Source organism: Antennarius striatus, chromosome 5, assembly GCF_040054535.1.
Source record: "Antennarius striatus isolate MH-2024 chromosome 5, ASM4005453v1, whole genome shotgun sequence".
Taxonomy (NCBI): Eukaryota; Metazoa; Chordata; class Actinopteri; order Lophiiformes; family Antennariidae; genus Antennarius; species Antennarius striatus.
Window position 1 is genome coordinate 4,145,740 of NC_090780.1, and position 13,093 is coordinate 4,158,832.

Here is a 13,093-nt window from a genome sequence, read left to right on the forward strand (position 1 = left end):
AACTACTGTAAAATTTGTTCAATCTATTTTAGTATTATAATTAAATATTTATTCATATTGCATTTTAACATGCAATGTGGGAAGTTCATCAACTCAAGTTCTGCACTGAATCAGTTTAACACTCTTAACCTTGTGTTGTAATACATACACTTTTTTACTTACTTATTTTTACTAGTTTTCAGGAGTATATACAAGTACAGTACAGACATTATACTATAGGTTATTATAGGTGATATATTTTAATTCCCTTGCAGTGGACACTTACTGACCCTCATTGAGTTGACATGGGGAGACATTACCTACATGTTGCCGGTATCTATTACATGCGCTTCTTGGGGGGGCGGCGACTGAACCTGTTGAGGTCTATTTAAACCGGCCACCCCCGTTGGATCGACGGCATTGGATCCAGTTTTCAAGAACTTGACAGAGTTGGGAATTAGCTGCAACCGCCAACATGCCGACCAAGCCTGCCCCAATCAAGAAGGCGGCTAAAAAAGAACCGGCCAAGAAGGAGGAAAAGGCTCCGGAACCCGCTCCAGAACCCGCCCCGGCTGAAGCGGCCCCGGCTCCGGCTGAGGCTGCACCAGCCGAGGCGCCCCCTGCCGAACCAGAGGCCCCCGCGGCCCCGCCGGCCGAGGAGCCCGCACCTCCTCCTCCTCCGCCTGCAGATGGTAATGCACCATGAAATAATAAAGTAAAATCCATCTTCATCACTGATGTAGATAGTTTACACACGGATGCATTTTTTCACGTTTATTTTGAACCATTTTTGGCGCATCTCTTGGTAAGAACGCGGTAATGTTTACGCACCTCTGCGTGAAGGTGTCGTGGGTTCGACTAGAATAACAATCCTGCATGGATACTACCAAAACCACCTGCACCGTCAGGTGCAAATATACATTTTTATGTAACAGTGAATTATTCAACTCGAAGCCTGACATAAATGACTCTATCACAGTTTCTTTGATCATTTCTTTAACAACAGTAACTCTAACTCCACTCTCTATCAGCTGCTCACACGGATGAAGCTCCTGTTGGTTGATTTTCTAAGATCAACTAACAGAATCTCTGTGACTTTCTCATCATTTTAACTTTTCTGTTTTTTGCTTTCATTTAATAGCTTGAACTCTTTCATAACCTTTTGAAAATGTCATATCATATTTTCAAAATGTTATGCATTGATATCCTCTAACCTCTAATGCCAGCTGCTGCTCATGGTACAGAAGAGACGCCTGCTGAGGCCCCCGCTGATGGTAAAACTGATCATCGTTGTCTTCAACTTGTCCTGTGAAGTTTCGACATTAAACGTCTTCCACACAGACGTGCTAAAACCTTTAGAAAGGAAAGAAACAGTTGATGAAAATAAGTTGTTATAATAGCAACATTTTAATTATCACCTGCTTCAGTAAAGCCAATGCAGCTGAGCGACTCCCATATGACTCAGTTTGCAATTGAACAGATGCTGCATAAGCATTAATTATTCATTTCTAACATTGCTGCTGCAGCTCTTGCTCCTGCTGTTGACACATGTCGATTTTAAATTGTAGCGTGAGCAAACTACAATATCTCACATTAACATTTTAATTTTCAGCCTCTTGCAATTACGCCAATGTGAAAAACTAACTTCTTAATATTATTTTAAACCCAGTCTATAGTACAATAGACAAATTATCACATGCACAGTACACTTATTATTAATATTTAACCTTTAGCACTAACTTCTGCCGCTCCAGCTCCACAGGAATCTGCTCCTGCTGCTGTCTCAGAAGCACCTGCTGATGGTAAAATGGCACATGAGCAAATAAAAATATCTTAAATATATTGCAGTTTTATCCTTATCCTCTTGTAATACAGCTAATATGACTAACTGACCTCTACAGGACACTGTAAACACAGTCTGTTTTCCAATAGACAACTTATCACCTGCACAATGCACTAATTACTCTAACATTTAACACTAGCTGCTGCCGCTCCAGCTGCAGAGGAACCTGCTCCTGCTGCTGACTCAGAAACACCTGCTGATGGTAAACCAACTTGCATAAACTCAACATATTCACTCCTCTCTCTTTTAATATCTGAAATGATTTGATCAAGAATTGGATAAAATAATCTTTCACCTTTGGTGACTCAAATATTCTCCCAGTAAGGGAGGTGGAGAGCTGTGAGGTCTTATTTGATGCTGTTGCATCATTTTGCTCATACATGCTGCTGTTCTTAATGCAAATGCCTATTTAACACCAGCTGAAGCTGCTGAAGCACCCGCGCCAGAGGAGCCCAAAGCACCCACACCTCCACCACCCCCACCCAAAGGTAAACGTCCATCAGGGAAAGAGATTTCAGAGTGATTTTTTTTTCCATCATTGTTTTACTCTTTCTTTAAGCAGTGCATCTTTTTCAATCAGTTTCTAACCATCTGTAAATGTAAATTCAATAGTTCTGTATTTGTGTCCTTTGCAGAGCCCACAAGTGTTCCCCTTGATCTGTTTGTTGAAGACAAGAATGACACTTCAGTTACTATTATTTGGAGCCAGCCAGAGGTGGTGGGGCCATCCGGTCTGGATGGATACACCATTGAAATCTGCAAGGATGGAAGTAAGTCTTGCCCTGTTTCGACCAGGTGTAATGAATACTGGCATGTCCATGAAAGGGGTCGGATTATTAATACATCTGGAAAAAACGTCAACTAAACTTTAAGTCCTTTAAGCTCTTTTGATAAATTTTTGTTCTTAATGAAATCATATTTCTTACAAATAAATATGTCCAAACCATTTAAATTCTTTTTAAGGACACATGATCCTGTTAAGTTGCTTTTTTAATGTGGGTCACTCAGATCACTTGCAGCTGTTGCTCAAGTGTCACCCAGAGAGTTATATCATGAGCTACCTAACTTGTCCCTACAAGGAAGGAGGAACGTCAGGAGCTGGTCTGGTCCTGCTGGAGGTTCTGCTTTTAGACCTACGCTAATATCAGCAGCAGTTCAATCTAGGCTTGATTTAGCTGACAAGGTGACCTGATTACCCATGGAACTGTGATATATCTTGCACATTTTTGTGCAAAGAATAATCATTGATTCCTTTTTTTCCAATCAGTGGTTCTGTAAAGCGTGCCTGAGTATCATGTAAAATGTTCCCTCTTAGCTGAAGACTGGAAAGCAGCCAATGAGGATCTGCAGAAGTCTTGTCGCTATGTCATCAAGAACCAGACCACCGGCGACCGTCTGAAGATCCGTGTGGTGGCCGTTAATGCCGGTGGCCGCAGCCCCCCTGTCATGCTGCCTGAGGCCGTCCTGGTGAAGGAGGTTGCCGGTAAGATGTGTTCTCAGGGACACAGAGGGAGGAAGGTCCCCAGTAAAACATTAACACTGGAAAGAACGGAGCACGGAGAAATGATCATCTCTCACTCAATCAATCAATCAGTTTGATTGATGGATTGATTGAGTGAGGTGAGACCACCCTTAGTGCACATGAAAGTATACTCAATGCATCATTATTCACAGTAAACTAGAACACCGTATCCAAACGCTTCCAAAATGGTTCACAGATGAACAAGACTAACAGATGTTGAATACAGAAAATGGCTTTCCTATGATGAATACATGAAAAAGAGGCAAACGTAGCCTTTAAAAGACATTTTTCTCTCTGTATGTACTGGTAAATACGCAAAAATGAAATGTTGTATAGTAAAATTATATATAAATGATAAATCAGTCATAACTACTCCCCCATTTTCAAATGTTGGCCTCAAAATGTTAAAGTGGAGTCTGGATGTCAAGTCCCATGATCAATCAAATAAAAAATGAAATCAATCAAATCAACCAATTTGACAAAAAAATACTAACTTACATTTCTGATGAGTTTTGGACACTAACTACGTCTTATGTGACACATACCTGACCCTAATTTTATGTAGTCATTTATTACTGGACAGGGGACTTGTTAAGAGCAGGAGTGTTACTGAAACATCTTAACAATGTTTTCTTCTCATCTGCCCGTGTTCTGTTGACACATACCTGCACTGCTAACTGTAGAAAACAGTGGTCTTCGCTCTCATTTTCACTATGAGTTGAAACATATTCAAATTCAGAGTGATATTACATGCTGGTTAAGCTGGGGGATTTACTGATGGCAGGAAATGTTGGTCATAAACAGTGCTTCTAAAATGATTTGAGGTCAAATGATCGTTAGGCCCTGAGGGCTTTAAAAGGATGAGCCACTTTACTTTGGCCCTCTCAAAAATCCTCGTTATATGTAATGGACACCTGAGCAGAATGGGAGGCAACTTGATCCCAATTGGAATGGTGAGGCTTGACGTTCATGTTCACTTTCATGTTTGCCATAGCAGGAGGGTCACATGTAGAAATGGCTTATGAATAGTTTCCGCCAAAATGGCCCCAAATTTTTGGCAAAATGGATTAAGATGTCGTCGGTATTAAAAGGGATTTTTCTGAGGAAGGGTCGGCATGTCGGCATGTCGGAGGTCTGCCAGGATTCATGCTGAGGGATCGTCAGACGCTCTCTGTGCAAGATCGATGGCGACAAGTGATGTGACCGCAAGCAGCTGGGAGGGGGGGGTAGAGGAGGTGTTGCTAAATTCCAGTATGTCCCGTTCCTCCTTACAGAGAGGGTGGAGGTGGTGGATATGGATCTAACATCTGACATCCAAAGCTCATGACATGTCCAGAGCTTTACAGTACTGTGCATTTTGAAACATGCTTTTTAGAGGGACCGTGTTTATCCTCAATCCTTCATTAATCTTTGCATTTATATTGACATTAACACTAGTATACACCAGATATTTCATAACTTCATTCATTAATCTCATGTTCATTTGTTTATCTGTTTTGTTCAGATTATCTAGAATTTGTGTGGGATAAGATGAGGCTCACCTCCTCACCAAGGGGAGGAGATACTCTAAAGTATTCACACTTTATTTTGAGTCCTGAAAAACATTACTCCTTGTTATGGAGATTAAATGTTTTACAGTTAAAGCAGAGACATGTTTGTTTACCGAGTCTGTGGGGCTCTACTTACCTGTAGTCAAACACTCTAATGATTTTAATGCAGATTTACACCTCTAAAACAAGTCAGCTGCACAAAAGACAACAAACAACAGGTAGGATCATGGACAAAAAGTACATCTTAAAGTTGTATAATGAGTTTGAATAAATAGTGGAAACATAACAATCATTATACAGTTTAATCATTTGCAATTTACATTTTCGTTTAGAATTTACTTATTGTTCCTCCAACAAATACAAAAATCCTCCAACAGCAAACACAAATAACAAAAATGCAACATTATTACCATAAAACAGCATACGTGATTATAATGAGTCATATGCACAAGTACAAGTACACAAGTACAATCAAATGCATGCATATTTTTATTTACTGCATTTTTTTTTTTTAGATTAAATAAAATCCAAACTGTCTTGTTTTTATCTACTTTATGGGTTTAGTCTCTCACAAAGTTTGAAAGAACATCAAGAGGAAAAGTAATTACCACAGAGTAGACAGTTAAACAAAATAAATCCCTCCAAATGACGTATAGTACCTATAGTAAATGGTGCCAGTGGAAATACCCTGAATGAAGCAGGCTTGGATGAGCTCTGCAGGTTTATTGGTTTCTAGCAGATTTACTGGTCACAAAACAAAATTTAATATTCTTTCTCCACTCCCAAAACTTTTCACAGTTCTGCCCTTCTCCCATAACTTGTGGAACAACCAGAACAGAGTTTAAGAGCAGCTGTCAATATAAGTTATGTATGGATGTTTACTCACTAGAATAACCGGATCTTATTTTTCACTTTAGACCGTCCCAAGGTCCGCTTGCCTCGTTTCCTCAGGCAGAGATATGTGGCTAATGTTGGTGCCAAGATCAACCTGACCATCCCCTTTACAGTAAGTTGAGGATGATCGCCTTCAAGTTTTACATGAAGAGAAAAACTATACAACTTCAAAAAGTCATTGTCCTTTTCCTCAGGGCAAACCCAAACCTGTGGTCAGTTGGACAAAGAATGGGCAGCCTCTGGACACCAAGAGGGTGAACATCCGCAGCACAGAGAGAGACAGCATCCTGTTTATCCGTGCAGCCGAAAGGGAAGACTCTGGAGTGTATGAGATGTGTGTGAAGGTGGAGGACTTCGAGGACAAGGCTTCACTCACCCTTCAGATTGTTGGTGGGCAGAAGACACATACTTACTTTGCTGAGATCAGATTAAGAACAGTTGAAGTGACTTCATTGGTATCTTTTTGTTCACAGAGCTGCCAGGACCTCCAGCAAGTGTGAAAGTTGTGGATACGTGGGGTTTCAATGTCTCTCTGGAGTGGACCGCTCCCACCGACAACGGAAACACAGAAATCACAGGATACTTAATCCAGAAGGCTGACAAAAAGACAGGGGTGAGTTTTACTCAATTGAAAATTAAACTTAAAGAATAAAATAATAATGAGCTTGGAAGACCACAGAGAGGTTAAAGTAACTCGTCCAATGCCATTACTATGTATTAGATGTTGTTCACAAAAACAAAGAGACAAAGAGACAAACAAGCCAACAACTCCTCCGACTCTGTGTTGTGTGTCTACAGGACTGGTTCACTGTGTTGGAGCATTACGCTAGAATGAATGCCACCATCTCTGACCTCATCATGGGCAACACCTACAAGTTCAGAGTGTTTTCTGAAAACAAGTGCGGAATAAGTGAATCTGCTACAACTGCAAAGGAGGAGGCCAAGATCGTCAAGACAGGTACTCAACTTCTGAGTCTTCTCTCAGAACTATTGTCTCATTAGCTTAGCTTATCTGCTAATAGCCTTGAAATCAGATAAACAGATGAACATTTGTATATTGACGATTATATTGGACTTTTGTAAATAGTGTTTGTAACTAAACAAACTCCAATTAAAAGTGTGTTTGAGATGGTTAAAATCTAGAAATTGTTGTTTTAATTGATCATTTTGGGTTTCAAAGATTTTAAAATATGCTGTCAAAATGTCATCTTGAGAAATGGCTTGAATGAATATTATAGGAGCTTCTGATCTGTTTCCAATTGCCAGGTATTGACTACAAGCCTCCTGAATATAAGGAGCATGACTTCAGCGAGCCGCCCAAGTTCACCACAGCCCTGAATGACAGAGCCACCACCGTTGGCTACAGCACCAAGCTGCTGTGCTCCGTCAGGGGGTCCCCAAAAGTACAGTAACATTTATTTATCTTCAACTTGTGTTATGCTCTGCTCTTATTCTTCCATGAGGCTAAAAGTTGCAGCAAACTTTGCACCAAAAGCTCAAGATTGAAGTCCATTCCATCTTTGGTTGAAAAGGAAGATTCAACAGAAAATGAATAGTTCATAGTTTCATATATAGTTTTCTGGCTACTAAGTTAAAACTTTAATCATACAAGCTCACTGAGGGTCACTGAACACACTTCCAAAGCACAATAGAAAGTAGGGATGTCTTCTGGAAACTTAAGTCTATGCTTTAGGCGATTTACAGTTTTGATGTAGTCTTAGTCTTCGGCATGTTCAAATGTTTTTTGTTTTTTTTGGGAAATTACTGTCCTTGTCTGCTCGAATACAGAACAACACCAGTGGTGTACTGCCAAAGCTTCTTGTCATCAGCATAGCTCTAAGCTGAGAATCTTAATATCGCTACCTGACCCTGTTAGCCTGCTGTCTTAGCCTTCTACCTTATGTTTGGGCTCATAATCCCAGCAGGACAGCAACAGGCTGGCAATGTAGACAGATGAGTTTGAAGGCAGGGGAGCAGAAGAAAAGGACATAGGGGCGAAAGATCAGCAGGGAAGGGGGGTGGATCACATGACTTGCATTCCCTGTGAGGCCCCAGGAGGTCATCAACACATCAGTGCCTTTAAAAGTTCCACATCAGGTGTGTGCTGTGTGTCCACTTCAATCAAAGGGGGCAAATAGCAAAAACATTAATAGCACTGCTGTTTGCTTGTTTGTTTGTTTGTGAAATTATGAGTGTACGAGAATGAAATGGTTTATATACTTATCATATTCCTGAAGGAAAGAAAAAAAAAATTAATCTTGTAATCTAAATCTGTTTTTTTTTTACAGCCTAAGGTTCAATGGATGAAGAACCAAATGATTATTGGAGATGACCCCAAGTACAGGCAGATCTGCGTTCAGGGTATCTGCTCCCTGGAGATCCGTCGGCCTGGAAACTTTGACGGTGGTGTGTACTCCTGCAAAGCCATGAATGATCATGGAGAAGCAACTGTCAGCTGCAAGCTGGAGGTCAAACGTAAGTTTGAAAAAAAAAGCTTTTCTGATCTATTCATGGCTATGAAAATCTTTTAGTTTGTATTATGTGTTTTGTTTTCAATGTTTCTAAAATCTGATTCCTGATTTTTCCTTCAAACAGAGCCAATAATTGCAGATGCAGATAAGAAATAGATCAATGTCCACATTCTCACAGGTGAGAAATGAGTTACTGTTGTGACGATTAATGCATTATTTGAATATTCATCTTATTGCTGTGTTTCCCAAATGTATTTTGTGTTTAACAATTAGCGTTAACCCTCACACAATCAACTGGATGCATGTTGGTTGATCGCTACAAGTCCTGAGGTGACATCTGCTGCCTCAGTCATTTACTCTCCATACATGGAGGTCACTAAACTTGGAAAAGGTGGCCTCTGCTACTGAACAAGTCCAAGAGGAAGCAACCATAAATTAAATGAGGGATGGCTGCTCATGTGCTTGGTTAAGTGACTTAATCACATTTCCTCGACTCAGCAGCCTCCTTTAGTGCATTAAGAGGCAGCGTAATAGCAGTTTATTCTTAGTTTAAACAGAAACGTTAATCTGTGAACGGTTGTGATTTAATGAACAACTGGTGATGCTAAAGCATAACATGTATTCAATAGATTGTTGTTGTATGCCCTGCTCCACATTATGTGACTTTGAAAACACTGCTGTCTCTACAAATACAGTAAGACTCCTTTTTACCACCTGTTGATCTGTTCATCTGTTCCAATCCCAAATTAGGAGCAGAAGGAATGAGGCCTTTGCAGCATAAGGTCTGTGACAATTTTAGCACTTCTAAAAGCGTCGAACACAGTTGTGAATAAATACTTTAAATTTAACTGATTCATTTATCTTTACAGGATGCTGCTGGATTTCTGGAAGAACATGTATATATGGCTGGTGACCACACGATCAAAGGGCTGTCGCCTTTGGCCTCTTACGATGAACAATTGATGCTTGTTTATGCCGTTATCGTTCACTACGATATATTAAGTTCTCATCCATGTCCACTGTCAGCTTTTTCCTCAACAATTCTGTCAATGTTATGTAACTTTTTTAACATTGTTCCTCTGTAATTTTGTTCATCTGGTCAAACTAACTAGGTCTTCACTAACAATTCTACAAAATCAAACTACTGCTGTTTATTCAATACAAATTGTTGTTTACACTGAAATCTCCAGTAAAGTGTTTTAAAGGCTACTATTGTGTATAAAAGTGAACAAGACAACTGAACCCTATGCTTAATTGTCACTCTTTATATTTGATATCATGTCTTTGGTCAATGAAAAAGTGACAAATCATCTACAGACAAGAACACAATACAGCAAATAAGAAATAAGAAATACCTAATCCAATAATAAATGAAAGCTAAATTAATATTCACTTAAAGTAATCTACTTTAAATTAAATCCTTATTTTGCTAGTGTAAAATCCTAAAGATGTAAACTAAACAAGCCAAAAGATTTATAAACTTACTAACAGGCTACACTAATGGAGAGAGTAACTGCTTATTCAAATGGGATTATCCCCTACTTAAGCAAATGGATCTTGTGTGGCACTAGACCACTGAAACAGCAGCACTATTCATTTGGCTCATATCAGCCCAGGAGTACATCACAGTACGTCAGGAATGCCATAATGATAATACCACTGTATAATACTGATCATGTAACTATCTGGACTTGGAGTTACTGGCATACCGATGTGGGGAGGGATGCCAGACATATCCAGGTTACAGAGACACGTGGGTTCGCACAGAGGCCGACAAAATTAGCCTCCGTGCTCCATCTCTCTCAAGTTATATTTGGAATGAATAGTCCGATGGGCAAAATGTGTTTTCTGGTCCCTGGGAAAACTCAAAGAGATATGTAAGCAATGCTGTCAGATTCTAGGATTATCTACATTTAAAAGAATTTAAAAAAACATAATCTTCCCATTCATGTCCATACTTGCACTGAATTGACTACATTTTTAAAAATAGATCTGTTTGGGTATAAGGAGATGGACACATTCTGTGTGTTGCATGTAGAAAAAAAAATTAAGGAAGTGGGTTTCAAATGTGCTACATAATGAATGAGTTACTGACATAGTAAGAAATAAAAATCTCAAGATGCCAGTCTGTCAAGGTTTAGTGTCCTCCAGTGGTACAACTGAGCAACAGCATCTACACAGCTAACATGGTCAAAAATAATTTCTCCGTTGTGAGACTAATAAAGTATATTTATACTTCTTCTTCTGGTAAAGGAGAATGAAAGGAGAAAGAATTAGACAACATTTGTGAATCAACACTTCCTGGACAGTGAAGAAGTCTGATTTTAGTCATTGATAAAGTTACCTGTCAGTTTGATTTACAATACTTGAAGCGATAAATCTGCCATTCTAAGCTGGCTTCTTCAACAATTTCTGTTGTGGAGGTTTTAACTTGTGTGTTGGCAGCTATTCTGGGTCTCAAGCTTAAATCTAGTATATCCCGATGCCATGAAGGATCATGCAGCAAGAAGTTTCTCACCTTATATAGGACCTGTAAACAGATACTGTCAAACCCCCAGTTAAGACCATTATTGAACCAGTTATCATTATGTAATAGGTGCAAGTATTAAACATATTCATTATTATTCAATATAAATCCTGTATTTCAATTAAGTTTCTTAAAAGAAAACTGACTTTGTAAGGTTATAAATGAATGCTCACAATGTCACACAGTATGAAAGACTATGGAGTTTATTTGGAGTTGCTTTAGTGAACCATATACTGTAGTTGGATCTAGCAGGTTCATTGCTTTGCATTTGAGAGTTATGAGTAAATATATAACATCATTTCAACCACACCTGATGTTACTGCTAATATTTGCTTTGTAATCATTGGTTGAAACATGAGAGCTTTGCAGTGTTGTTAATTCAATCATTTTTGAGGATGCAATGTTTTTAATGTCTGTATTTCAATATACAACATAATTCATTATAAAAGCCCACTTAACGGAGAACTCAACCTCTGTAAAGATGGTCTAGTCATAAAACTGATATATGTGCTGCAGAGCAGTATATCTCATATGGCTAATATTAAGAATACTTAATGTTCCCAAAAATACACGCTACCATGACAACATCACAACAGTGCTTTTTGTTCTTTTGCCAACATCACAGGCATGCACCAGCTCTTAGCATCACCAATCAATAAGGCTTCACTAATAACCAAACATTAGTCAGTTGACAAACCAAAGTAAATACAGAACAACATAACCATTGTTCACTAACATCGGGGCAGATATCATGGCTGTATTCATTTAGCCTTGTTACGTTGCTTTTTTTTTTTTTTTGGTATAACATTTCGGAGTTCTACCAGCACACATTCCACCTCCCTGTTCATCTATTGGCAGTTGTTGGCATGCAGTCAAAAATGAGACGATCACAAAATATCACATGGTTCAATAATGGGAACCCATCAAAACCTTTCTTCTCAGGACCTCCGCTCTGATGGTTGGAGTTAAGTAAGCCCAACAGGATGGAAAGTTCATAATAAGGCTTGATGCTAGAGAGATGAAGCATCTTTGACTCTGTTTTTCAGTAATGCGCCAAACACTGTGTGGTTTTTGTTACATCAAGGGTAACACCAAAGTCAATGAAATGGTGTTTCCATCTTGCAGGAGACTAGCTGATGTTTGCTGCAAAGGTTTTGGCAATGTTCCTAGAAGGTTTAATAAGTGTAATGGTGAGACTGGCACTCAAACAACAGTCCCGTCGTTGTTCTTCTAAATCAGCCTGAGGACACTTTTAATATCCTGAAGAGTTGGGAGGTTGGGATGGTCAAGATAAAAACAATTTTGCTATTATTGGCCATTCTCTTCTATGTTTTGGCCTAATTACGTCCAAGAGATCCCTTGTTCACTTCTCTCTATGATGATGACATCTGAATTTGTCTGAAGCATTTCTTTTTTCTATTTCTTTTTTTTAGCTCAAGGGACTAAATTTCTGCTACATTTGATTTTTCCTCACTGTTCAGTTTGACTCCTGCATGATTTTTAGGAGTTTTCATGATTAGCAGTAGTGATGCATCACTCCCTGCAACTCATCCTGGGTTATTTTGAATTATTTATGAATTACAGGTTCGGTGCTTGGAAACAAGGAGGAAAGAAACTAGTTGCCACTTCATATTTGTACTGCATATTTCTGCAGCAAAACCAGGCCAAGTCCACTGACAGCTCCTTCATCTTTCCTCCCCCTCTCATTCAACAATTCCTGGTGGCTCACACCTCACTGCACTCAGGTTCCTGCAGAGTTCCTGCAGCAGGAAGACACAACACCTAACATCAAGGTCTGTGAGAGTCTCTGCAGATTTACCATCTTCACCTCTCTGTTCACCACTCATCGATTCCCTCGATGTTATGCTTCCTTTCCTCTCCTTATTGCCTTCATTTTCCCCTTGTGTCTAATTCTCAAAGCTCAGCACTCCCTGCATGCACAGTGAGAAAAAGTGATGGAGCCAGAAAGAAAAGAGGAGGAGCACAGCGTTTTGTGCACCACAGAAACACTAGCCCCCACTTCTCCTACCCAATTGATGACAAGGTGGATTTTTTTTTTTTATTGAGTTGCTGTTCCACCAATGAGAGAACAGTGCCGGGAAATACAGCAGCAAAACTGCACTACCTCTGATGCTTGCGCTGTTTTCAGTGTCTTAGAACAATATTAATCTCTTCCCTTCTGCTTGCATTCAGTACACCTCATCAGCACCTATTACCCAGAATCTCTGGTTAGATTTGCTCGGGAGAGGTGTCCCTAGGTGAATGTGGGACCTAACAGCACTGGAGGTACTCAGATGCATTTATAAG

The 13,093-nt window shown here is 39.5% G+C and overlaps 1 protein-coding gene across 2 annotated transcripts; it reads left to right on the forward strand.

The window, feature by feature from the left end:
- Positions 1-397: 397 nt before the first annotated feature.
- Positions 398-9,501, forward strand: mybphb (myosin binding protein Hb). 2 transcript variants are annotated; one of them, XM_068316431.1, is made up of 13 exons: positions 398-671; positions 2,242-2,310; positions 2,458-2,592; positions 3,138-3,305; positions 5,812-5,900; positions 5,983-6,178; positions 6,262-6,401; positions 6,587-6,746; positions 7,055-7,191; positions 8,077-8,263; positions 8,384-8,437; positions 9,010-9,041; positions 9,129-9,501. In XM_068316431.1, exons 1-11 carry the CDS (start codon positions 455-457, stop codon positions 8,413-8,415), a joined length of 1,530 nt encoding a protein of 509 aa, XP_068172532.1. In that variant the 5' UTR covers positions 398-454; the 3' UTR covers positions 8,416-8,437; positions 9,010-9,041; positions 9,129-9,501. The 2 variants fall into 2 exon arrangements, with proteins under 2 accessions (XP_068172532.1, XP_068172533.1); XM_068316432.1 differs by lacking the exon at positions 2,242-2,310.
- The last annotated feature ends 3,592 nt before the right edge of the window (positions 9,502-13,093 follow it).